The sequence below is a fragment of the Lethenteron reissneri genome, chromosome 9 (genome assembly GCF_015708825.2).
Source record: "Lethenteron reissneri isolate LAM-NWPU_2019-01 chromosome 9, ASM1570882v1, whole genome shotgun sequence".
Lineage (NCBI taxonomy): Eukaryota > Metazoa > Chordata > Hyperoartia > Petromyzontiformes > Petromyzontidae > Lethenteron > Lethenteron reissneri.
This window is the reverse complement of record NC_083787.1, coordinates 6223645-6251546: the sequence shown is the minus strand read 5'-3', so window position 1 is coordinate 6251546 and position 27902 is coordinate 6223645. Positions and strand designations below refer to the sequence as shown.

Sequence of the window (27902 nt, the reverse complement as noted above, 5' to 3'; positions counted from 1 at the left end):
CAATTCCAAATAGGCACGCACTCAGCAAAAACACAAACCACCTTGCCGCATACATTTTATTTCAATATCAAGCGTTCAATAAAAAAAAAAGTTTAAAATGACTAATTTTGTAGTGATGCAATAACTAAAATACAAAGCTCATTACGGGCTAGTAACCACATTTGTGAGGGCGCAATGGTCAGTGCTCTCAAACGTTAATGCAACCACGAGAAGCGATGCGGCTCGTTGTAAGGCACGTTTCATTTTAATGGCTCAGAAATGAAAGTGGCATCGCCGTGCTGTGGATGCACTGTGCTTTGGTGTGATCGTCAAGGGGAGCCAGAAGAAGGATCCCATGCTAAATCAAGGCTGGGCAGGTAATATTCTCGAACATGTGATAACACTGCTGGCTTCATCTCAAACCAATTCAATGGCCAGGGCTCTAGTTACCTATTTGAACATAATCACCGTCAGACTTTCAGTTGACGAACCCCCTTAACTGGGTGGCTTTATCTTGTTTTACGTTGTTTGTTGTTTTTGCATTTACCAGCCACACACGGCAAGATTGCTATCTTTTTAAATCCTTTATATTAAGTTCGCTTGCTTGCTTGCGTGCTTGCTTGCTTGCTTACTACCGTGCAAATCTTTCGGTCGGTTTTTAACCCACTTCTCGTGATCCAATCGAGCTGACATTTTGCACACAGACTCGTTGTGCGAAACAATTAATGTTCGTGAATTTTTTTTTCCAAAATTTTACACTGTTTAGGGAAAACAAATTGAATATTTAATTACCAATTGCTTAATACTGGCAATCATCTGACCCATAGGTGGCAGCCATCTCAAGCCAGAGGACGAGAGGACTCTAACCGCCACGCATATAAGTCCAAATGAAGATGAGATCTTTGGCTGCTTTAAGAAAACTGCATGAAAATGTAACTTTGCCAATTTAATAGTTCTATTTTATTTTAACATGGAATCATTCCATTTTACAATCAATAATGATCTACAATGTGTACGGTTACCACGTGGAGGTCCGAGAATTTCAGCGAAATGAATCTTGACATTCTAATTTTTATTTAATCATTTTTTAAATTGTCACATTCAAATGTTGGTTCCCATTGGCCGAACGTTGTTATATAATTGGAGGTATTTAAGTGCACCAGGCTGACCAATAAAGGTCGTCTCCCCGAGGAGGGCAGATGGCGGCATGGATTATGACGGCACTGCAGAAACATCCATTCTAAGGCACAAAGCAGCGCGGAATCTGTCGATGAAAGCAGCACATTCCAAATAAAAAAAATACACCGACAGTGAGGACTCATTTTCAGCAATTTTTGCATTCGAAGCATTGGCCGACTTCTTCGTAAAGGGGTATATAATGGATGTGGGAGAAAACCAGCACACATTAGAAGGAGGATAGTGCTTAACTGTCCGAAAATATAGATCGTGAACCTGCATGCTGTACTGCGAGCTTCTTAACCTCCATGCAGCCAAATCGACTTGGGAGTCTGTCTCGCAGCACATATCTGTGTTACCTACAAACAGTGGCTACGGAGCCCTTGATTGCAGGCGTGTACCAGCACACCCTGCGCAAAGGCATGCTGTGCGCGTTTAGATATTTCACAAACAGCGAGTGCCAAATTTGCACCGGTGAGCCAATCGGCAGGAAGCAGGAGATGAGGATGGGTCAGAAGATACGGATATCAATTATTCGATGGTTCCGAAGACACGCATGCGAGCCACTTCGGCAAGCCTACCATTAAGCAGCCCATGAAACTGTTCGGCACAGGGCAGGGGTCACGTTATTGCGTTGACAATAACCTGCTAAGGCACAGGGTAGGGATTAAGGCTGCGTTGGGTGTGGGTATGAAACGGGAAGGGGGGGGGGGCATGTAACGTTTACATTCCAGTTGGTAGAATTGCATTGCTTTGGCTTTGCAATGTAAAGAGTACAAATTATTCCCGTGATTTGGCAATGGCATTGTCACTTGCAGCTTGTACTACTTCTATATTTAGCTCGTGTGGCACTTACTATACGTCACGTTGAGCATACATTTTACACGATTCGCGTAATTAGCAAGCACATAAAATAAGAATTAGGACTAGTATGTTTTAACGTATGGCTTACTATGCGCCAACATTATTGTTCCTATAAATCTGCTCGTACGACATGCATATATATATCATACATAAAGAAGCGCTTGTGCACACACACACAAGGGATAGTCACACTATTTTGAGAGGACGAATCACGCTCATGTGAAGCTTACATAGGCATGTTCTAATCGTATTACAATATCACATGAAGAGGGAGGATGATGAGTGAAATAAATCAAGCCTGTCCCCTTACAATATCCCGCTCTCAAAACATGCAAACTATACCTTGCATATATGCATTTAGTAAAAATAGCACGTGTGGTGTCATGCCCACAAGCATGGCTTCAGCTATACAATGAAGGCATGCTAATGAGACATTGCCACAAAGCAAGGGATGCCACTTTGCAAAAGCCATAATTTCTGTTCCCAAGCAATATGTTGACGTACAGCTCTTTGTCAATCCACTGCTGGATGAGGGCCTCCTCACACCGTGCTAGTCAAGGGGGTTATATTTGACCATACTTCACCACGCTGGTCAGTGTGAGTTGAAGGCGGAATCGACGTTGGGCAATAGTGCAGTACAACAATGGATTTTGCTACACCGCTCAATTTTGACAACACAGCCCCACTGCAACAGCCTACAGCACCTGTTAATGCATAGTGGTGATCACCCATCCAAGCACATTTTAGGATCAAACCTGCTTAGCTTCTGAGATTTTATGAAAATGTATGCACGTTGAAATATTCAACTAAATATACTGCGCAGACACAATTTAATCGGCACCACTTGGTTGGAAGTCATCAGTTGTTGTCCGACAGAGAGACATGGGATCACGTAAGAATGTGATGTTCCCACCAATGGGTCGGTGACAGCAAAAAGACACGGGCACGCCCAGTGCTCAGTTGAACAGAGAGTACATGGACTTTGACTCGTACGCACACACACTTGTCGTACACACACGCAGGTCTTACAGCTGCCCAAATTAGAATTAGCAAAGGAATTTGACAGTCATAAAACGGTAACCTGAAAACCCTTTTCTTGGAGATATGGAGCCCCCAGGATCTGTGCCCTGGGTTGTCCGACGTGAATTTAAACCCCAAATAAAGATGATTAACCCTCGTTAAGGTCAGGAGGGCACGTTGCCAACATCAAGACGACGCCGTCACAGCGATCGTGTCGGACAGTCCAGGACACACGGCTGAGCAGTGTTAATTTAGTTAGTCAGCATTTTAGTGTTAGTTGCCGACAACTTGCGGGATTTGAGTCAAGTCTTCGTCTGTGGATTTTGTCTCCTCATTCTTCTTCTTCCGTACGGCTGACATAGATGCAGAGACAACAACTACAATTTCACATTGAGGTGGTCAAGCCGGATAGCCGCGTCAGGAGTAGTGTAATCGCTGTAATGTCTCCTTTGTATTTGTGGATCGGGGCATTGCGTCGTTATATGATCCTTATAGCGGTACCCCGGGGTACCAAATAATACAAAATGGCAAAGGCAATTAAATATTTTATTTCTGGGACACTATTTTTTGCAGGGGTGTTACTTCACTCCGCGACTGAGGTTACCAATCAATCCGAAATCAGTGCTACTCCGCAATTTCGAAACGCCAAACATCAGCATAAAAATACAAAATCCGTTATCGAAAAATTGAACTTTGAATAGTGCATTGTGCACAGCTCGTCGAGATGAGTCGATTGCCGCATCGCCGACCATCAACAGACTAAAAATGACTGCATCACGGACAATATGCGAGAGCCGGGGTGACTATGGTACCCCGGGGTACCGCCATCAGGTTCATATGTTGCACGGTCTGTTCTGGATGATCACAGGCACACACTGGAGAGTTTTCCATTTTCCATTTGTGCGTCAGGTATCCACATCCGTCATGGGTTTTTTTCATCTTTAAAGTAAAACGCTGACTAAATGACACAGAGTAAGAGTTGACTAAAATTCCACAAGTTGCCATCAGATGGACGAAGACTAAAAATATAAAATAGTATGTTTACACACAGCAGCATAGCTGCCCTAAACAACAAGATCTGCAGCGTTTGTTTTTTGACTTGGGTATTTGATAAGTGAGCCTACCAGAATAAACATAATATTGTAATACCTCCCCCTCCACCTCGCAAAGTCTTATATGGCACGGTTTCTCCACCCAAGATCAACCCACAAAGCTCGAGGGGGCTCATCCCATCCTCCGCAACCACTCGGCCACACGATCAACTTAGGATCGTGCGACATTCGGAGGGGGCAGACCCCTCTGTTTGAAATACGTCGTCACTTGCCGGGGAACCTCAGCCAGGACGCTCCTGGCCAGTGCCTCCTTGGGTGCCTGGGGAAGCACAAATCAGGAAACAAAACGGCAGACCAGTCAGTCAAAGCAAGCCTCCCCCCCTTCACTTATTCAGCACTGAGCATCAAAATGTGGGAAACTTTTGCTTGACTCTGTTTATTAAAAAAACGTAGCATGAACAAAATGTAGCATGAATCGTACTATGAGAAGTTGCGATGCCTTGGATTTCAATAATTAATCTGTTATTGTATCAAAATTCACATTCACATACAAAAGACAAAGACCCCCCCCCCCCCCCGTATAGCCTTAACAAACTTTTGGGGCAAGTGCTGTTAGCGAGCACCTTTTTAGGCCGGCACGGTACATGAGGGGGTGGGTAGCCAGCACCACACCTGACCGCCTTTGTCTCCCCAGTGGTGATGTTTACACACCGCATAAGATACAAATTTGAGGCCCAGGACCGGTCCAGATAATCGTCACTGGTGTTGGTGATCGTGAGCGGGAACGGAACTCAGGTCGCAGGGTTGGTAGCGAAGAGCGTCAACTGCTGCACCACTGCTCCCCCATGCAATGACACGACTTCTGGCTCAGAAGAGCAAGCTTTCCGTTTGATCTTCTCTAGTAAATACGTGGAGAAGTGGTCACTCATCCTTCCTACTCGTGCGAGAGGGGGAGGGGGTTGCATTGCTCACGTTGCGGAAGTCGCGGAACGGCACGAACTGCACGATGTCGCGGGCGGCCGGCTCGCCCGAGGGCGCCTTGAGGACGCCGCCGTCGCCGTCCAGGAACTCCATGGCGGAGAAGTCGGCGTTGCCCACTCCCACGATGATGAGGGACATGGGCAGCCGGGAGGCCTGCACCACGGCGAGGCGCGTCTCATCCATGTCGCTGATCACGCCGTCCGTCACGATGAGCAGCACGAAGTACTGCTGCCGCTCACGCGCACACACACACACACGGGTACACGCACCAAGATCCCCCATGTAGCTTTTCATTAGTGCTCTTAGCGAGCAGCTATTTAGGCTGGTGCAGTCTGGGTTACCGAGATGGTATCTCAATGCAATAACCATGAAGACAACACTACCCCTTAACAAAACACTTACACACTATATATACGTACACGAGCATGGATGCAAAGGTCTCTCATTTAGCCTTACAGGCTGGAGGTACAAGTGGTGTTGGCGGGCGCTTACCAAGGCCGAAACAGCGCCACGCCTGGCTTCCATTGTATCCCCAGTGCTGATGTTTACACACAGTGTGCCAGGCACTCATTTAAGGCAGAGACAAATTAGGGGAGAACTAGGACTGGTTCAGACATTACTTGCCATCGAGATTATCCACGACCGTGAATTGAACCCTGGTTACACGAACGTGTGCACGTAAGCACGTGAGCGTGCGTGGATGCAGATGAACACAAATAATCACCCGCGCATCTGTGGCTCACTAGCAGAGGAGGACCACATGGGTGACTTTACCATAAATCTTTTGAAAATGTAAGCACGCCACACTGCACGGACACTTTATGATCACCGCCCATGAGCCTGGCAGCCGCCAGGTTGCCTCACCGTGGCGGCGGGCTGCTGGAGGGCGTCCGCGGCGAATCGCGCGACGTGGTTGATGATCGGGGAGAAGTTGGTGGGGCCATAGAGGCGCACCTGGGGCAGGCACACCTTGTACATGTCCACAATGCCCTGCACGCCTGCCGCACCAGCAATCGGGGTGTAACAGTTGGGGGGGGGACACGAGCGTGATGAGAAACATGGTCCATCTGCAATTCAGTCCCACTGCTCATGGGATGCACCTGACGGTTAGTAAGCGCAAAGCGCTAGCGGTGTATCATTGGGAAGTCGGGAAGACTGGAGTTGAGAAACCTGTTTCAGGGGACAATGTTTAGCTGAATTGATGACTTTTAGTGCCCACTCAATGCACATTACCGTTGCAGTATGGGTTTGCTGGATTGAAGTTCAGTGGAAATTCATGTGAAACCTGGGAGAGGAAACAAGATCAAGATTTAAGCATCCACACGGCCAACAGGGGACAGCAGCAATTTTGATCCATCTAACAGTCATTATAATACAAAACAGATACAATTCGATAAAAGAAACCGTTAATGAAGCGTAGGAAAAACACGTAACAGCACACGAGTGGATTTAGACAAGAGCGAACGATCAAAGAAAATTCACGCGTAGCTTCCAAACTCTTTACCTGCCAGCTTGGAGGGATCTGTGCCCCAAACCCAAAGGCAGGGAAGAGCTTATCCCTGTAAAAGAAACACAACCACCAGGCTCAGCCCAACATGCGCAAAGACACAACGAAACACGCAGCTGAGGCCCTCCCTAGCTCAGTAATTTTAGATAAACAGTCGTGCAAATGCAGTCCCCTCAGTGCGAAGGGTACAGAAAATTGTAGTCTATCATCTGTACGGCTGATGTAGATGCAGAGCAGCAATTACAATTTTACATTCAGATGGTCAAGCCAGATAACCACTACGCTCTTAAGAGCAGGACATACTCTCCCGGCTTCGGCTTTTGTGCTCGCCGCTGGAGGGTCAGGCCTTCTCAAATGTTGCCCCAAGGATCTGGAATGCCTTGCCGGCGGTGATCCGGCGCGCTACGAGCCTCGGTGTGTTTAGGAGGGAGTGCAAGACTCACTATTTTCTCATGGCGTTTACTTAAACATGATTTTATTGTCCGTGCATTTCAGTGAGTGTACAATTTTTGATACCCCTTTGAGTGGAGGTGATATTAGATTTAAAATAAATACTTTTTTTTGTGTATCGCTGTGACGTCTCCTTCGTATTTGTGGATTGGGAATTACGTCGCTATATGCTGTATGGTTTGTTTTGGATGACCACAGTCGCACACTGCAGTGTTTTTAATTTTCCATTTGTGAAAGGGGTATCTGCATCTGCCGCGGTTTGTGCGGTGGATGCGGGTTTAGGGTGGACCATGAGCTTCGTGGAAGATCAAATCCAGAAATCTTCTGTGTTGGGTCTTTCACAAGGTGTTTGTTTGAGAGTTCTTTTGAACTCCGTTCAGCTCTCCAAGCCTCAACGGGGTTGAATTCGCATGGATCCAAAAGGGTATAGTGGGTAGTACAATCATGCCTTCTCATTCATCCCCCTTTGTTGGTGGATTTAATTGTTTGATTGCAGTATTTATTTACTCACGATGGGTGTGCACAGTGCAAATAAATCAAAGACACCAATCCCTGGCTGCCCTTGCACCATTGGGACTCCTTGTTGCTGATTCACTACAGCCCCCCCCCCCGGTACCCGTGGGCATGGCCCCCCGTTGGCCCTGGATCACACCGCAGCATTGCCCCTTTTAACACATAGTAGCAGGCTTTCTCGACCAATATTATCCAGGTTTTTTCGGGGTTGGATCGCGTAAATGTGACTTTAAACCCACCACCCGACACAGCCAATTAGTAAGGTTTGTCACGTAAACAAAACATGCCACATAGTTACGAATTTAGCACCCCGGTGGGTGAGGGAGTAAACCCACACCGCTTACAATTCGAGCACGACGTTTCGGCAGTAATTACAACCAGCCTCATCAGGCGACAGCCAGAATTGCCATTGCTCCTCCTTACTCTCCCACGTGTCCCTCCCCGCTCTCCCATGTTGGTCGCTTCCGTTTCCACCATGCTTCACGTCACCTTCTTTCTCGGCTTTGTCCCTCACTGCCGTACGGCGTCTTTGGGGTGTCGCTGCTGCATTTAGATGCGACGTACATTGTGTCGCCGTTATCGTTGTGCTTGTTTATTAACCCAGGCTTTTCTTCAACAAGGGAATTATGGTGTCATGGGCTTTCACTTAGTTATAAAGGGCAAAGTGGCAATGGTGATTAACATTTGCAATGCGTGAATGCCAATGCTCATGGACAAAACCAAGCCATTTCCCGCATGCAAAACGATCTGGGTATTTTTTATTTTTTATCTCATCCAGTTAATACCGCAGCCTATGAATTTTAATGAGTTCCACTGCACCTCTGAATTCATTATAAAGCAATTTAAAGCTACGGTTGATACACAACAACATATTTGAAGAGGAACATGTACAGGGAATTTTTCTCTAGCTGCCAAGTTAAATCTGGGTCACATCTATGCGTGGCATCGGTGGAATAGTTCATCCTTGTGCTGTTGGACATTTAATATCTGTGACCCAGCTGACAGCACATCCTCTTCACTGGAGGTGGTGGGATTTTATTCCATTAAATGACCTCAATGCATTATTGAGTGGGAGCAGGGGCCACGGTATGAGCAGAACAAGGATATTAATGCGGTGAAAGTCACCTAAGGTAAGACAAGATCTTAAAGCTGACCTTGAAATAGAAAAATAAAGAACTGAATAGATAATTCTGGCACGAGCAAAACATATTAATGTCAAAAATAGATATGGTGGTGGTTGCAGGAATTCAGTTAAGTGTGGTGCAGATGCCAATGGGTACACTGACAGTCATGAAGATAGCCAAGAACACCTATTAAAATGTCTATTCCAATGCAAATGCTGAAACTATGGAAATGTAATGTTGATCTTGCTACTGGTGATGCTGGAGAATAACGTTTATGTCCCAATACGCAATCGAGCATGGAAGAGCAGTCATCTCTATTGTTGGCTTGAATCAGAGGTGGAAATTCCACTTTCCGAAAGCCATTGCTGACTTCCCACAATGTGATATGCATTTTGCTTTAATCATCCTGAATAAACTCAATCTTCTCCAATCCATGACACACAGAGCAACACTCACCGTTCCCCACAGCTAAGTTCAATAACTCACTGTTGCACCGCCATCTTCTGGCCACCACACAGCCCAAGCCTTTAACACCTCACACATTCCTGTGCAATCTTCCATATAGGTACTAACCAGCCATCAATCTACCTGCTTAACTTCACAGCTCGCGCGAGATGGGGTGCATTCAGTTGAAGGGCCAATTCGTTACTTTAGACGGCGACTGGTCGTATCGAAGGCGCCGCCGAGGGCACCCCAGCCCCTCCCCCCCAGCCCCCCCCCCCCCCCCCCCCGTGAAAATGTTTGCGCCGCGCCCGCGAGTGGCCGGGTGCAGCGGCGCCCTCACGAGTCGTAGTCCTGGATGACGTTGCCGATCGACCACAGCGCCGTCAGGTACTCGTTCACGCCGCTGGGACTCAGGAAGTGAAGCGAGTCCGGTGACCTCGGGTCCCCGTTGGACCCCGTGAAGTCGATCCCCACCTGGTGCAGCAGCACAAAGGGGGACTTCTTTTAAACCGACGCATTTGGTGGAATTTATGCGCTGAAGCTTCATCAGCCATACCTGCTGAACAAGGAGATGAGCTGTTGACAAGTTTGTTCTTTATTATTTTAGATGTAATTGAAGTTCATCAAAACTTCATGTCATAGGAGTGAAAATGTTTTGCACACACCAATGCTCTTGAGACAAAAAATGCACAACGCTCACACAAACACAACGCATCTCACCGTGAAATTGATCTGACAGCCACCCATGATGTAATCCAGGAATGAATATTCAACTTCCGTCTGTGGAATTCGTAGAGTATCACGTTAACATTTTTCTCTCAGTATGATCATGGCACATGGCAAAGGCGAAGCTATGGTTAGGGATATGGCAATAGGTAGTTTGGACTGGGTTAGCATTCAGGTTATTAAGTAAAGGATACAGTCTATGCTTAGGTTATGGTGAGTAATAGGGTAGCTTTGGATAGATTATGCTTAGTTTGTACATGTTTAGGGTAATGGCTACACTGGTTTGAAATTCATGGAGAAAATTTAGTGTAAAGTCACGTAGGTAAAAAATGAAATTAAAATGAATAAAAATCACGACGTTTCGGAGGCAACACAAGTCTCCGTCATCAGGTGGGACCATCACAGCCAGATTTGATGCAGCAAATCTGGCTGTGACGGTCCCACCTGATGACGAAGACTTGTGTTGCCTCCGAAACGTCGTGATTTTTATTTTATTTTTATTTATTTTAATTTCATTTTTTACCTACGTGACTTTACCGAAAGAATTAAGAGTATGAATCCTTGCAAGTCACGAAAGCTTCAAATCTAGAAAAAATTGAGTGTGTAGTGTTAGGTTATAGCTAGGGAAGCGGTTGGTGCTATGGTCAATTTCGACAGTGTTCCATGATAGCCAAGTTTTTGTCAAAAGTCTAAGGACAGGTTCAGATAGAATTTGGTTGGGGTCAGGTTTGTACCAGGTTAGGGGGCAATGAACAGGGCCAAAGATTAATGTTTGAGTAGAATTTGTTTTCACTGGGTTAGAATAAAATAAGATGTCACTGGGTTCGGGTCACGTATCTGGCCAAAGTTATGAATAAACAAAGGGTTGAATTTGTACAGGGCTAGCACTGGGCGCAGTTGAGAAAGGGGACATGCACGTACCCGGCATGACTTGACGATGACCAAGCCCGAGCCCTTGTAGTTCTTCTTTTTCTTCTTCTTCTCAGGGTGAATGACGGTAAACTCCACCTGTGTGGTGCAGCCAGGAGGGGGGGGCGGAGGGCGAGGAGGGGGGGAGGTCGCGATTATATCCGTCGCTTTGCGCAACATCCCAGCCAATGACGTCCATCGTCGCGTCGTTAACCCTCTCCGTTCGGGAGCGAGGTGACCGTCTCCCCTCTGAGGATCGACGCGCGTGACGCGGCATGGCCGAAACCCACCTGCCCCTTCTCCGCCTGCTGGAGACTCTTGACGTTGGTCTTGAACTCGCCAATGAGGTCGTGGGAGCCATCGCTGTCAGTAGTCGTAACAGACGACCTGCATTGAACGGACAGCATAATGTATCACCGTACGTAGCCAACCATGCTAATCAGAGGTGCTGATTTATAGGTGCTGAATATTGATTGATTTACGTCGACTTTATGTTTGCAATATTTTCAATTCCTCATGTGATAGCGTTTTTGTTTTTTTATTTTGTTTTGGTATATTTCATTGTTGTACTTGGTTTTGCTCGTGTCATTTTGGTGACCCAGGTCACAACTTGCAAATGAGACTCATCCTGTTCTCTCAAAGTTCTCATCTGGATAAACAAAACAAAATTGACAATATGTCGCTAACATCAGAGATCCATTTACACACAATAAAAATTCAAACAAAAGTACATTTGGTAATTAGCACCATTCTTAGAGTTCAAGGCTATCACAGAGACATTCTGTTTCACGGAAAATTACAGTGTGCATTGCTTTCACAGAAGGGTCCGATGTTGCTGTGTGGGTTTTACCCAATTGAGTAATTTGTGGGCAATTTTTCAAGTGGGGAAATTTGGACCATGATGCCAGCACATGTGGCCTATCGAATAGCGTCAGGGTGGCTATAATAAACCCGCAGTGTTAACCAGGACGGCTGCTGGGCTCGAACCACGAAGCTAACCTCTGCAACCCGTGGCAGGCGCGTTACCGCTGAGCCATGTCACAGTGGCACAAAACGAACAGCACAGACCTAACAACATTACGATTGCTTTTCAGTTCAATTTTTTTGTTATTAATTTACCTGGGACAGCCTCGCTTGAGTTTCAGGATTGTAGGGTCATGCATTGGAATGAGTTCTTTCTCAAGGAGTGCTTGTGTACGGGAGGAAATTATGGAAACCTGGGGAAAACCCACATACTGGCTACATGGTAGCCCGGCAGACTTGAGGAGTTCCAAAATCTGCATGATTTGCTAACCCGTGCCTCCAAATTGCCAGATTACAAATGTGAGATATCACTTTGAAGAGGCCAGATTAGTTTCACCAACGCTTAAGCCATGCAGTTAAAAATGTTTGTATCAGTAATTCTCATTTAAATGCATCAGTTGGAAGAATATCTGCCCCCGGTGAGGTAAAGTGTGGGTGTCTGCATCATCAGCAAAATCCTTCCATTTGCAGCATAATGCAACTGCAGAATTTGGCCTTTTATTGTGTTGGCAATTTCACCACTTCATGATAAGAAGCCTCTTACCAATAACCCTCCCTCTGTCCCCCCATCCTTTGTCAGCGTTTGTAATGTTAAATGACATATTTAGCATTTGAATGAAGACAGCTGAATGTGGGACAGGAGGAGAAAAGTAGTGCACCAGGGAATGAGTATAATAACGCTTTGACAATAAAGCACTCGTACAGTCCAATGTCCGGTCGAGTGGTGCTGTTGTTCGGGTGCCTGATTCGCAATTGCTAGGTTTAAAGTTTAAATCCTGGTCTGGAATTTCCGAAACCTGTCGTTCTTATAGTACTGATACAATGGAGTAACACATTGCGGGAAGTCAACATAACGAAAAAATAAGTGAATCTATTTACCGAGGAAGCCTTTATGAGTTTTGGCGAGATGTTAACTACCTCGCCTGGTATACAGGAGGGTTGTGGGTTCAATTCCGACTCTAGACGCCTGTATATTTGGAATTTGCATGTTACTCCCCGTGGTCGTGTAGATTTTTCTCAGGGTCCTCCAGTTTTTCCCTAGACATTTAGAAACATGCGTTTAGAGTATTTGGCTGCAATACATCTCCACGTGATAAGCCACTTCGTTGAGCTATCATTTGTGGCCAGGTCGCTTCTGAAAAAGAGCTATATAGCTCAGTGGGCCTTTCCTGGTAAAATAAAAAATGGTTTAGTTTAGTTTAGAGGGCAGTATAGAAAAAAGTTATTGCTGTACCATTCTACATCTATACTCCCTGTCTTCCCTAACCCCCGTGGTAATGTGTAGTCAAACAAAGCCCACATCCCACAGAGCATCGGGATACACTCATCCAGTAGCAGAGGTTGCAACCGGGTACCCGATACCCGTACCCTACCCAATACCCGGCTACCCATACCCAGCCGGGTACGGGTACGAGTAGCCGTTTGCGACCCTGGTGCGGCCGGGTACGGGTACGGGTAGGCCGTGAGCCACTGGTGAGTAACCGTTTGTCACTCATTTCGGGTAGGGTAACGGGTACGGATAGGGAACGGGTACCCATTTGTGACCCTGTCTCGGCCGGGTACGGGTACGGGTAAGGAATCAAAACCCGTTTGCGACATCTGTCCAGCAGTGCATCAACAAAAGGCCTGTATAGGCGTGATGTGGTCCCAGCAATGCTCTGCATGCATTATATGACAGCAGGGTCACTTACCCTGACGTCTCTCTCCAGGTCCCCAGTTACAGAGCGCCTGCAGAGGGATGCTGAATGGTCTCCATGTGGGATTCAAGTTGTTCTTGATAACCTGTGGATGACAGCTGACATTCAAGAGGTACCACAGCCAATAGGAAACACTAACATTATGTCTCCTTGGTTCTTTCGGTAAAGTCACGTAGAAGGGAAATAAGAAAAATAAAACATAATAAAATACAATTCTCACGACGTTTCGGCCACGACGCAAGCAGCCGTCCTCAGGTGTAGAACAGGTCTGTCGAAAAGACAGCGTCTGAATGACAGACCTGTTCTTCACCTGAGGACGGCTGCTTGCGTTGTGGCAGAAACGTCATGAAAATTGTATTTTATAATGTTGTATTTTTATTATTTTATTATTTCCCTTCTACGTGACTTTACCGAAAGAACCAAGAAGATGAATCCCTGCAGTCACGAAAGCTTTAAATCGAAAACTAACATTATGATGCACTGTCGTTACACGAAGACAAATATGAATGATGGCATTACCTTGATGGACAAATTGGCTTTGTTCAATGCAAAGATATTTAAATGAAATTCACTGTCATCTTTGCTAAAGACCTGGATAATCATGCAGCGTTATGAAGAGACATTTATATGTAATTTTGCCTCTAGTTTTTAACTTGACTGTAAGCTTAATTAAACACTTTTGATTAAGAGACCCTCTGGAAAGTAAGACGCACCCAAAACTCAAGCCCAGTGTCAACAAAGTTATACAAGTCTGGTCACGCACACAAACCTATCGGATTGTAAGATGCGCCATCTTGTAATCCAGAGGATACGGACAGGGGGGTGATTTTAAAATGTGATTTGAGCCGAGAGGACACAAAAATCCTACTTTTGTGAGGAACGTCACATAGTGTTTACATTAATAATTTCAATGTCCAGATTGCAATGAGAACGCTGCAAAGAGGCTCAACGATGAATGTGTCGGTTGCTAAAGTGCCCAGCCGCATAGTCCAGTGTTCTTCACTAATTTTTCAGAGGGGGGCAACTTTCGCCTATAAGACATCACGAGTGTGAGGACCACCGCTTGCAAGGGGTGTTTCCAGACGTTGTGGACTGTCGGTGGGCCGCACGTCAGGGGCCGCACTAAAGGCCACCAGGGGCAGCCAGTGGCCTGCGGGCCTTGCGATGAAGAACCCTGCCCTAGTCTGACGATTCAAACTCAGGGACGGAGGTTTTCCTGATGCGCGAGATCGCTCTTACCTCTGTCCGGTGCACCATCTGCCAGGTGCCATCATGAGCCATCTTGAAAAACTCCAGGTATGGGTCAGACTTCCCGAACATATCCTGTATAAACAATGCACGTTCATCTGACACTGATACAACTGTAGAGGAGTAGAGTATTTAAGGGAAACCTCGTGACGAAAGTGGGGTCACTGTGGGAACGCGTAGAGTAAGAAGGCTGAAGAGGGATCGAGTAGTGAGTCTGGGGAGAAGCCAATGGTAGCCGATAGAGGTGCTTCTCTCTCCGGTCGGTGGTGTCGGCAGAGTCCCCGATCCGACACGAGAGAGAGAGAGACCGGAGCTAGCCGGCAGGGATCAGGACTCAGTGTAGGACGCCTAGCCCCTGGGAGTTGTGTACCCTCGTGTACCCTCGTGTATTGTAATATCTTTAATAAACTTACGGCGAGAGCCATTAAACCTTCAAGCCGTCTCTGAATAGTCGTCGACTAGTTCTCAACACAACGATGAAGTAAATATGTGCATGTATGTACGATAAATGTAGTCAATCATGACAGTGCACTACTATAAATTCAGCACATCACTGCAGTATTAGTAATGATGACACCAGCACACATTAACCATCATGCAACTATTAAGTAGCTCAGTGCCCTCAGGGGATTAATACGACATCAGAGACACTGACAACCTAAAAGTCATCATCATTATTAAACTTAGGTTGTGAATTCAATTCACCATCATCCAGCGCTAAGGATGACACATTTTGGCTTGAGGTTGCTGAAGAAACTTGGAGACATCCGAGCCATATTTAAACAAATATTTTATGGAAAGCGATAATCTGCACAGCCCATTGATTGGGTGAATTATATGGAAGCGACGCACCTTCTTATCCAGGTTACGAGCATCCACCTGAAGAGCGAGGACTCTGTTATCCTTAATCTCATCTGCCACAATCTAAAAAAGAGAATGTAAATAAAGAAATAATTACACATGCCAAACTCGCCATTATTGTTAATGGGAAATCTAGTAATAATGGTGCAAATGTAGTATGTATGTTGAACTTCTTTGCACCGTATGTATCCAACCTTGGTAATAGGAGGTATGTAACGACGTGAAGATTAATTAATTAATTCATTCATTAAAATAAATTCGTATGCTCGCGATAAATGCATAGAATCAGTGCAAGTAACATCTATGATTTACAAATTATTGCAATCACAGGCAAATACTACATGTACACTACTGAATCATAATCAGACAGATTAAGACAGAACAAATGAAAAAATACGTGAAAACTATTAAAACTATTTGTGAATTTAATCACGACGGAGAATTGTGACAATGAAACCGCAAGGGTGAATGCTTTTTTAAATAATTAACAGGCCAAGTCATTCAGATTTTTTAAACATTCATACAAAATCCAATGAACAGATATTGCAATCCAAGATGGTTAAACTTGACGATGAATGATGTTAATTAGATGTAACATTGCTATTCTACAAATTACTGCAAGTGTCGGTAACGATAACAAGGAAGAAAGCAGCTCTCTACTCGGTGTTCAAACTCATTATTACAAAAACTCACTGGAGGATGTCATACGAGCAATTGGGGTATCATGTTCATCTACAATAGTTTAAAAAGACAACAAATCTGTGTTGAAGCTGGAATATTAGGTTAAACAATGGTAATGCAGGACCTGTCAGACCCTCCAATGATAGCTCACAAGGAAATTGGTTTTAAGCTGGCCCACAAATCTATGTACGGGATCTGCACGCGATCTTGCTTGGTGGTGCGTGGACAACCACTTACTGTGATCTGGCCCTTTCCAGCCGGCTTGCCGTTTTTCAGCAGAAGGGGTCGAGTCATCTTCTTACTCGACACAACCTGCTCAGAGTGTAAAGACAAAGATCCCCCGTATAGCCTTAATATAGTGTTGAGGTAAGTGCTGTTAGCGGGAACCTATGAAGGGTGTGGCACACGAGGGGGTGGGTGTCCAGCACAACGCCCGGCTGCCTTTGTATCCATAGTGATGATCTTCTTGGTTCTTTCGGTAAAGTCACGTAGAAGGGAAGAAATAAAATAATAAAAATAAAACATAATAAAATAATTTTTATTTTATTACTTCCCTTCTACGTGACTTTACCGAAAGAACCAAGAAGATGAATCCCTGCAGTCACGAAAGCTTTAAATCGAAACCCTATTGATAATGCTTATACATCGCACCAAGTACCTTTTTAAGGCTGAGTCAACCTAGGGAAGGCCAGGATCGGTTCAGACAATAGTTACTGGTTTTGGCTGTGAGAGGGACTTGAACTCGGCTCGTCAGGTTTGCAGCGATGTTTGTTAACGACTCCACACTAGGGCTGAACGATGAATCGATTTCAAATCGAAATCCCAATTTGAAACAATGCGATTAGCAAATCGCAAAGGCTGCGATTTTTTGCGATTTAAAAAGTCCTATTACTTTCTTATTGGAATTGTTTTATTTTGTATTATTATAACTTAATTTATTTCACTTAACAATTGTTCTACGTTTGATAGAGCAGTTCATATTTTGATAGTATCATGTGGTAATGCTCCATTACTTGTTTTAAATCTATTACACAGTGAAAATGTAACTGATCTTGAATTAAAAAAACTTTTTATCGCAAATCAAATCGCAATATCTGTAAGAAAAATCACAATTTTATATTTTCCCCAAATCGTTCAGCCCTACTACACACTATGGCTCAGAGTACACACAAACACCACAAAGAACCCTTGTCTGGTCTTGTAGGCCAAAGTGCAAGAATATATTCCAGGTTGGATGACATACAAGGGGTGGTTGGGTTAGCACCACACTACGCCACCTTTGTCTCTGCAGTGGTAATGGTCACTCATTGCATCACGTATTATTTCAAGGCTGAACTAACCAATGTAAGTGGAGTGTCAATACTTACGCGTTCCTGGGGTAGAAATACCCAAGGTTCCCAGGTTACTGTTAAAGATGATGTCACGAACGAAAGGAAAGAGAAGGCGGGGCGTGAGAGACAGGGAATGCCCAGGAGGGGAGTGGGGACGTCACCGGATGAGGCGGGGTGATTCCTGGTGGGATTTGAAGTGGAGTGGGCCACATAAGCGTCAGCTCGTGCGGAAAATAAAGAGGAGTTGTGTCATCTCAACCTTCGTCTGGTGGACTCATTGCATAAGGATCAGCAAGAACAGTTCAAATATCGAATGCCAATGACGTGCATGGCTTGGAATTTAACTCAGGTGGCTGAGATTGTAGTGCAAGGTGCTAACTATTTCAGTGCAAGCACACACACACAGGTTGGCTGACATTTAAAAAAAAATCCACTTGTTAGCATGGTGAACTGCTGTTCGCGAGCACCACAACAAACAGATGAATCCAAAGGGTCCAAGGCTTGGAGAATTGGGACACATTTAAATGAGTGTCATGCAGATGGCCTTTATAACTATTCACCAAATGATTAGCTCATTTTCCCTAAACTTTTTCCAAGGACAGTCACTCTTGTGAACAGATGGGAGAAACATGTTTCAGCTATAAATGCTGTATCTGGCTGGTGATGAGGTTGGACTGCATGACTTGCAAGTGGAAAGGTCACACGTCATAATCCTAGTTGGGGTCAACTTCTACAATATTCCCTCCTTCCAAAGGCAATAGAGTTTTGTGGAACATCAATCCAGGTCACCCTAGGAAAAAAAACTGGGATCTGCCATGAGAATGTGGAATTTCATCAACTTTTTTGAGTCAGGAACGCATCACTATGAAGAATAACACGTCAGATGTTTGACAGTATTAATGCCTTTTTCATTAAACATCAACAGAGGCACCCACCTGAGCCAAGTTGCACTCAAGTTGACCCAGGAAGTCATCATCGGTGAGGTCATAGGTTTTGTTGTCAATGTCGTAGACACCAAAGCGCAGCTTCTGCACTTGCTCGAAGCAATAGTCTATCTGCAGACGCTTGGAAAATGCAGGCTCCTGGCAGTTCTGAATCTGCTCAGTGCGGTCCACCTGCAAAGACACACACACACAATTTAGTGGAGTCTTTTTTAGAACAGAAAGATGGAAGTCAACCAGTAATGATAATTCGTTAATCCAGGAAATACAACTGAAAAATAATAGGATTAATTTGCCGACATTTCCAGGAGATTCCTATTTGGGTTTATTTATTTACACCCCTTTATCCATCGACTACCTTAGTCTCACCGACAGTCTGTCAATCAATGGGGTTTTGTGACCATACTTCACTACTCTGGTCAGTGCTGGTTAGTCAGTCATGGAGGGGGGGAGGTCGGGGGAAGGGTGCCAGGATGGGTTCAGACATAACTCGCCACTTAAGTCATGGCCAGTAATAAAACTCATGTTGCAGTGCATTCGCCACTTTGCTACGACTCCCCAACTCCTCGTATTTGCAGAAAATTCAAAAGGGAGAATCAATGTGAGGATAATTTAAGTTTTTCGTATCCACTGGGGGCAAATAATACACTCGTAATATCAGGTAAAAAGGCCTCAATATATATATGCAGAGAAAAACATGATGTAAAATTATGAAAATATATGCATGTGTTTTTTCATGAAAATCAACAAGATACTGTTGTTGATTTTCATCTGTCACTCCACATTAAAAATAAAAGTATTACTTACACAACCCATTAGCCCAACGGCTTTCTGGGAGTGTATAATTTAATCATCGCCGATTCAGTACAAACTATGGACCAATTTCAACACAGTGTCTCATCAGCAGTGTCGAGCTCACTTCAATCAATGCAGGTGAACCACAAGATCTTCATTTACCATTCCAGAGTTTGGTTGTACTGAATCAATGCTGATGAAATTATGCATTCCCAGAGAGCTGTTGGATTGTTGGTTGTGTAAGAAACACATTCATGAAGAGGGAAGCTGGTAAGAACGTTGGGTTGCTCGGTCAATGGCCTGCAGGGTCAACGGCGGCGTGGTGTATTCCGCAAATATGGCCGACTGTGAGGGCGGGCACAAGCCGGCATGAGTAGGTTAAACGTTGAGTTTTTTAAGGGCACCATGGGGTGACCAGCCCCTCCCCACCGAGCCCCACCCCTCCCACCCCCCACCCAGCCCCACCCTCCCCTCTCCACCCAGCCCGACCCCTCCCATTTTATGATGCTCGACAGACGGACATAATAATCCCCTGTGGGATGGTGGAACCAGGTGGTTCCTACCAGTAATACTTTTATTCTAGGCGGAGAGACATAAGAAGGAAGAGAGACAGATACGTGAAAAAAACCTCTTGTTTGCTTATTCATTGTTATTTATATTCTCCACAACTACGCTAATGTTATTTTGTAACATGCACATTGTTTAATACACGAGCAAGACAAACATTGCACTAGCTTCTCATAATGTTGCATGCACTGCATGGGGTGCCCCTAATCAGCTGTGGGAGCAAGCTGTGCCACATGCCTAAGTACCAGCTAACAGCTTGTGAATAGCCAATGGACTCACCCATAATTAATGGGGCTTGCAAGCTCCCCATTGGCTTTAACTTATTAACAAAACACCGTGGTGGTTTCCCATGCAGTATATATGCAGAACACGATGGGAAGCCGACTGACTGGCTTACTCGTAAGTCAATTATTAATCAACATACATGCCGTCCAAATAACTACAGGGCTGGTTCTCAATCCGTAAGATACCTGTTTTGTTCAGATGTATTCCATGGAGTAAAAATGTCATATTTACTGTGGCCACCAAAATGTATCTTAACGATGTATGAGATATGTAACGATCCTCACCTCTCCCTTTAAGCAATTAATGCAATGATTTGATTCTAAAGCAATCCGGAATGTTTGTGCCTCTTTTGTATTTCTCAGTTGTATTGGTCTGTCTCATCTATTCTATCTCCCTTGTCCCGTCTCCATAACATTAGCCTAAAGACAGGCTATCACCAATTACTAAATAGTGAACATTCAGCTGCTGCACACAATTCCGAAGCATGCATCGCAAGCTTAAGGAACGATATTGATTGAAGCAACATTACAAGCCGACAATTCATAGACAGGAATTAGGCATTAAATGAAGGAAACATGCGGAACATAACGGCGAAGTGTAAAGAATAATAATAATACTCATGGGGTGACAAGCCCGTGTGTGCGTTGTGCAGGTGGGACATGTAGCTCCACTGTTATGCAAAGTAATCTGGAATAACTTAAGTCAGTGATTGTGTCAATGCTTTTATCTCATTATTAATTTGCGCATGCATGACAGAAGCCCTGGGATAAAACAATGCACAACACGATAAGATGAAAGCAATGCAGAAGGGCAACCTTGCTTCTCATCTGCTGCAGCTATTGTGCACTGCTGGTACAACGAGGCGACGACATTGCCTCGTGCTGTTTCTTCTTAGCCAGCTGTGCCAGGATTTGGCGAAAATTAGCCCACTTTTCACCCAGGTAACTGGAGAGAACAGACTAAGTGTTCTCACATTAAAACTAAAAATAACATATTTAAGAATCACAGTTAAAAGACAAACAACATAGAAACCATGATTTTTTTTTTTATAACAAAAAAAATCATCAATGGTGCTCATACTATCCGGAAAACTGCTGCATTGTCCAACCAACTGAATGGCGCGAGGAACATTTTTGCAATTTAAAAGCAGTTACTCAAATGCCATCGATCTGGGTGAGTACCGGAAGGTACATTTTCCTTTCAGATGTCAACCAGGGCCTGGGTTCACCATCAAATGTCACAATCCACTTGCCTCGGTCCATGTGCCCCCAGCCTCTATGAGCACCACGCACAGCGGATCCGACTTTGAGCCCACGTCCTTGTCCAGGAGATCCTTGCAGCTTATCGTCAACTCCACCTTGGTCACACATGACGCTGCCATATCTTTGCTCACCACGCAAACGCGCACACACACACACACACACCCGCATCTGCGATTAGCACGGTTGGCTACGTACGGTACGAAAGAAGTTCAACACACATACACGCATACAGGCAGATGAGTATTACAGTGCTATATATAATGTTGAACGGATGACATATTGGTATAAACTATTCTTACAATTATATTTCAACGGAGCTATCAACAAGATGTTGTTCTAGATTTGAAGCTTACGTGACGGCAAGGATTCATATTCTTAGGTGTTGTTCGACAAAGACATTTGCGACCAGAGCTCTAGCAGCTAATATTACACCACCTTGGAAGATGATGTCATAAAACTACTCGGAGGTCAATTCAATTGGCCTATTTAGCCATGTGAGAGACACATCTTTTTTGCTGTGAAATAAAACAAAATGTTTCTCATAGGTCAATCGTACCAAATAGTTTTTACTCCCAGAACTGGAATAAGTTGAATTTAGTTGAAAACAAAACGCACAAAACTAAGTTCAATGAGATGTATTTTTCTCTCACGTAATTGGGAAGTGGTCTGAGACCATCAGCACACTAACCTTAAGAATATGGTTTAATCACTTATTTAAACTTTGGATCTCTGCTGGCTCATTATTCTGACACCAATAGCTTCATGAATCAGTTTCAGTTTCATTTATTAGGATTTACCCTGTGAGCCATTCGGCTCTTGATTTGGGTTCAACCGCAACAAACAATAAAATTACAAGATACACCTAAAATCCATTGTACACAAATCTAAACATCGCATACGTAAACAATAAAATCCTACAGAAAAACCACAACCCGTCCATGCTGTGTACAGAAAGTGCAAAAGTACCATGGCAGCAAGCGTTTATTAAAGCTGGCAAGGCATTCCATGAGGTGGTCAGGCCAGAGCCACACCTGGTCCATGTAGAGTTTTAGACTGCCACACAATTAGTTTATTCTCTTTAGGATGATTGAATGTGGTTTCATCTTGATCTGAAGCTTTTTGTGACTGCAGGAATCCATACTCTTTGGTTCTTTTGGTAAAGTCACGTGGTTAGAAAATAATAGATCACGACGTTTCGATCGCAACACAAGCAGCCGCAGTTCTCCTGCTGTGTTTGCTGTGTTAATTCTTTACCGAAAGAACCAAAGAGTATGAATGTGGTTTCATTCGTAATTTTGCTGACATCTACATTTATGAGGCTATTATAAGTAACAAACAATCATGGAAACGAACCAAATGTCTATATTTTTGAACCCGTGTGTGTGTGTGTGCATACACAGTCAGTACAATAAATTGTGTACACACACCATGATGCATATGCAATATGTATACAATACGTAAACATGTATACAATACGTAAACATAGTATATACACATACATACACCTAGAGTACTTTAATTCCCTATACAGTACACCCATGTTTAGACACTAATGTGATATAGAAATATCTGAACACATAAACAGAATCAGAAAATAAGAACATTTTGTCTCTTTAGTACTTGGACTTTGTAAATAATAATTCACGTGAGTGGGCATTCGCCTGGTCATGATAATCATCAACACTACAGCACTTTAAAATTCTACTATACATTCGATCATTACTCATCACTTGAGTTCAATTCCTGCCCACGGCTATGACCGTTGGTAAGCGGTCTTGGGACCCTCCCTTCCCCAACCTGTACTACCTTGCGTGGTGAATCAAAATATTCACTTATAAGACTGGAGGAATCCGGTAAGCTATGAACCTCTTGAACACACACGTCCAGTGGACAAGCCCCATGACTGACACTGAGTGGAGAGGCCGTCACCCAGCAGCGGATTGATGGGAGGCCTGTCCTGTGCAAATCTCATATCGCGCTTGTGACCGTGTGCGTGGAGGAGGCTCGTGAAGGACGCTGCTGCTGCTACTGGGGGCAGTTGGAGGCAGTCGCCCCTCCAGCAACAACGGAGGGCAGAGAAGCAACTCTCACAACAACGAGCGGAGTGCTGGGCGGATAAAATTCAGTAAGTTGGCACAGTAGGGGGCACAGTTGGTGGTGCATCTGCCGGTCATCTCAGTCAGCCAACCCATGGCACCTGCTGGGTCTGTCCCGAGACCTCCTTCCGTCAGCAGCGAGCCTTCGACACTTCACTTCAGTTTCAGTTTTCAGTTTCATTTATTATGTATAACCCTGTGAGCCATGCGGCTCTTGACTCGGGCGCAACCACAACAAACAAAAACATGAACAAGAAACATCTTAAAGTGACTACACGCAACAGAAAAATCCAGGAAAAAACAGCAAGTCTTCCAGAAAAAAACACCGCATATCAACGCTGTGTGCAAAAATCCCAGTGGGATGCAAGTCAAACAATAACAACCGTAAGACAATTTAGATTAAAGTTATCAGGCTAACTATGTACTACAACAAACAAACATGGCTAATACTTTGGTGTTTTTTTCGCTAAAGTCACGTAGGTAAAAAATCTAATAAAAGAAATGAAAACAACTAAATTAAATCACGACGTTTCGGGCAGCAACACAAGCGTCCTTCTTCAGGTGGGGACAACGTAGCGAACGCACAACCGCTTAAGTGTGGCTAAACCAAAACGTTTTCGAAATCACCAAAATAAAGCTATAAAAACAATGGAACAGTGATCATAGGAACTGTGATTCAAATTTAACAATATAAACAATATACCTGTACATAACATGTACGACCAAACTTTGCAGCGAATGGCGGTTGTATTGGTATTGGCGTGGCGACACTGATCACGCTTGCGGTGCGACATGGGCTTAGCGGTTACACGCATTCACCGCCTGTTGCAAGAAGAGTTTCACGGTTCAAAAACCAGCAGCCATCCATAATAATAATGCGGTTGTATTAACCATTAAAACAACACAACCCTACTCAGTCTGTGATTCAAGATCCCGTAACCAGACCTGTCAACCCATTATCAGTGCCTACCTTATTACACGCCAATTCTGACCTTATTGGTCACCCCGTGCCCCTTATAAGTCTCAACGTTCATCCTACAAAGTCCCATCACAAGGGAGAAACACAAACAAATAGACAAAATGTGTTTGCGTGTATTGAAACGGCTGTACGCCGTATGGAACTGAAAACTCAATTTCCCTGTACAAGAACACATTCCTGCGGAGGGAGCTGGTAGGAACGTTGGGTTGCTCGGTCAATGGCCAGGGTCAACAGCGGCGTGGTGTATTCCGCAAAGATGCCCGACTGTGAGGGCGGGCACAAGCCGGCGTGAGTAGGTTAAACGTTGAGTTTTATAAGGGCACCACGGGGTGACCAGCCCCTCCCCACCCAGCCCCACCCCTCCCAGCCCCACCCTCCCACCCAGCCCCACCCTCCCCACCCAGCCCCACCCTCCCCACCCAGCCCCACCCTCCCCACCTAGCCCCTCCCCACCCTCCCCACCCAGCCCCACCCTCCCTTCCCCACCCAGCCCCTCCCTCCCCACCCAGCCCCTCCCTGCACAACGGACGGACGGACACAATAATCCCCTGTGGGCTGGTGTAACCAGGTTCCTACCAGTAATACTGGGTAAACCTATGGGTTGACAGGTATGTGTAACCGTCATTAGCAAATGACTAAATTGGGATTATATAAAGCAATCATCACCCACGACTGCAAGCATAACATAATGTACAGTACGTGACACACACACACACTGGGTATTGAGTGGCACGCACAGTCCTGTAATAGTGCAGTGCCCTGCCCATTTCTCCTTCAAATTCCCGCAGGCAAAATTGTGTGTCTCTCTCACTCTGTGTGGGTTACTCTGTGGTAAGTTTAACTCTGCGAGCAAAGCGCGGCTGATTGTAAACTAATAATAATAAGCATATGCCATTCGAAACGAAGGTGTATACATATACACATACAGAGCACAAGTACAATGTAGTACATGCACCATGGCGCCATGGTGCATGTACAAAGTGTGCAGAATGCATGGTACGTGGACCGTAGTATGAACCAGAAACAATAATGAAGTGTCCTTCTATGTATGCAGGAAAGTCTCACGGAGTCTAAAGGCTACATTTTATGATGGGGCATGCATTGGGACGTTTGCATACCTGTCAACCCATACGGTTTACCTGTATTCTTGTACAGGGCAATCGAGTAAACACATTCCTGCGGAGGGAGCTGGTAGGAACGTTGGGCTGATCGGTCAATGGCCTGCAGGGTCAACGGCGGCGTGGTGTATTCCCCAAATATGCCCGACTGTGAGGGCGGGCACAAGCCGGCGTGAGTAGGTTAAACGTTGAGTTTTATAAGGGCACCACGGGGTGACAGGCCCCTCCCCACCCAGCCCCTTCCTACAACGCCCCTCCCCACCCAGCCCCTCCCCACCCCTCCCACCCAGCCCCACCCTCCTCACCCAGCCCCGCCCCTCCCCACCCAGCCCCTCCCCACCCAGCCCCACCCCTCCCACCCCAACCAGCCCCACCCTCCTCACCCAGCCCCTCCCCACCCAGCTCCTCCCCACCCAGCCCCACCCTCCTCACCCAGCCCCTCCCCACCCAGCTCCTCCCCACCCAGCCCCTCCCCACCCAGCCCCACCCTCCTCACCCAGCCCCTCCCCACCCAGCTCCTCCCCACCCAGCCCCTCCCCACCCAGCCCCACCCTCCTCACCCAGCCCCTCCCCACCCAGCCCCTCCCCACCCAGCCCCTCCCCACCCAGCTCCTCCCCACCCAGCCCCTCCCCACCCAGCCCCACCCCTCCCATTTTTGGATACACGACGGACGGACACAATAATCCCCTGTGGGCTGGTGTAACCAGGAGGTTCCTACCAGTACAATTTTTTTTATTTGTTTGTGTTTCTCCTTTGTGATGGAACTTTGTAGGATGAACGTTGAGATGTATAAGGGGCGCGGGGTGACCAATAAGATCAGAATTGATCTGTAATAAAGGGCACTGATAAGGGGTTGATAGGTGTGCGTTTGGCCAAATTACACGCCGATGAGTTTGTTTTTACACGTGGAAGGAACTCAGAGAATCCAGAGAAAGCCCACCGAGCATACTTCGTGGGTCATACATCCAAAGCTCCACACCGATGGATTTACGAATCCATAGCAGTACTGCCATCTCCTGGCAACCTCGGAGTCCAAGCCGACAAATATTGATCTTGCATGATCTCAGGTTGCAATAGTAAAGTATTACACACGACATGACACAATAGGAGTGACATAGCCCTTACGTTGTGAGTATATTGTGTCATGCTGTGTGTGTGTGCACATATTCATCATTACACAAAAGGCGGCCACAGCCGTGCCGATGAGTCAACGTAGATAACTTTACAGAATGTAAATGGTTCGTTAGTGCAAGTTTAAATGGGCTACCTTATTAATGTCTATTTTAGACCGAGTGTATCTCCGGATGACCCTGGAATTAGTTCAAACACAGAGTTCACACACTTACACACACAAACTAAAGCAGCCTACACGTACAGCCCATGCTAATCCACGGGGCCTTCACTCCCGCCGCTCACTGACCATACTTCACCACGCTGGTCAATGCCCACCACGTGGTGGCCTGTTCACAGCGGCCCCACATCAGAGGCGCTCAGCAGGCTGCCACCTGCTGAGCCTGTGGCGAGACCAGGAGCACACAGAGGGGGTGGGTGGCAAGCACCACGCCCGGCCGCCTTTGTCTCCCCAGCGGCGACGTTTACTACACACCGCACCAGGTGCTCATTTGAGGCTGAGTCGACCTAGGGGAGGAGGCCCAGGTCACTGGGTGTTTGGTGGCCGTGAGCGCGCTGACCACTACACCACCGCTCCCCACACGCACGGTACACACTTACAGGCTGTGTGAGTACAACAACAACAACACCAACAACAACACCAACAACACCATCATCACCAACATCATCACCATCACAGACACACTCAGTGGTGGTACAGCCAACGTGCAAGACCCACACGCAGAGAGAGAGAAGATGGGTGGGTCGTACCAGCCTGCCAGAGTTCTCTCACCTGCTTTCGATTATTTCGCCTCTTCCGAGTCGAGGAGGAGGACGAGGTGGCGGTGATGCTGGAGGAGGTAGAGGAGTAAGAGGAGGTGGTGAAGGCGGTGGTGACAGAGGAGGAGGTGGTGGTGGTGATGAGGAGTGAGACAGGAAGACGCGTTCCGCACTCCCCATTGGTGGAGGCGCCGGCCACGTGACGGCGGACACGCGTGGGAACACGTGCAGTGTGGTGTGTGTGTGCACCGTGTGTGTATGTATGTGTGTGTGACCTGGTGCCGGGAAAGGTCCTGGCAAGGATTATTCAACATCGCATTGCTAGGTATGCTAAGGAGAGGCTTGCGAAGCCGCAATGCGGTTTCAGGAAAGGGCGGTCCTG

At 45.8% G+C, this 27902-nt stretch overlaps 1 protein-coding gene across 1 annotated transcript; it reads right to left on the bottom strand.

The window, feature by feature from the left end:
* Window positions 1–38: 38 nt before the first annotated feature.
* Window positions 39–27683, bottom strand: LOC133340490 (copine-3-like). The gene is given in 18 exon segments (XM_061548783.1): window positions 39–4410; window positions 5064–5300; window positions 5937–6070; window positions 6306–6357; window positions 6577–6631; window positions 9451–9584; window positions 9831–9890; window positions 10758–10844; window positions 11036–11113; window positions 11115–11132; window positions 13460–13486; window positions 13488–13550; window positions 14705–14788; window positions 15566–15637; window positions 16493–16567; window positions 18522–18701; window positions 21427–21557; window positions 27534–27683. Coding segments are annotated over 17 exon segments (1593 nt in total). The 5' UTR covers window positions 21556–21557; window positions 27534–27683; the 3' UTR covers window positions 39–4302.
* Between the last annotated feature and the right edge of the window lie 219 nt (window positions 27684–27902).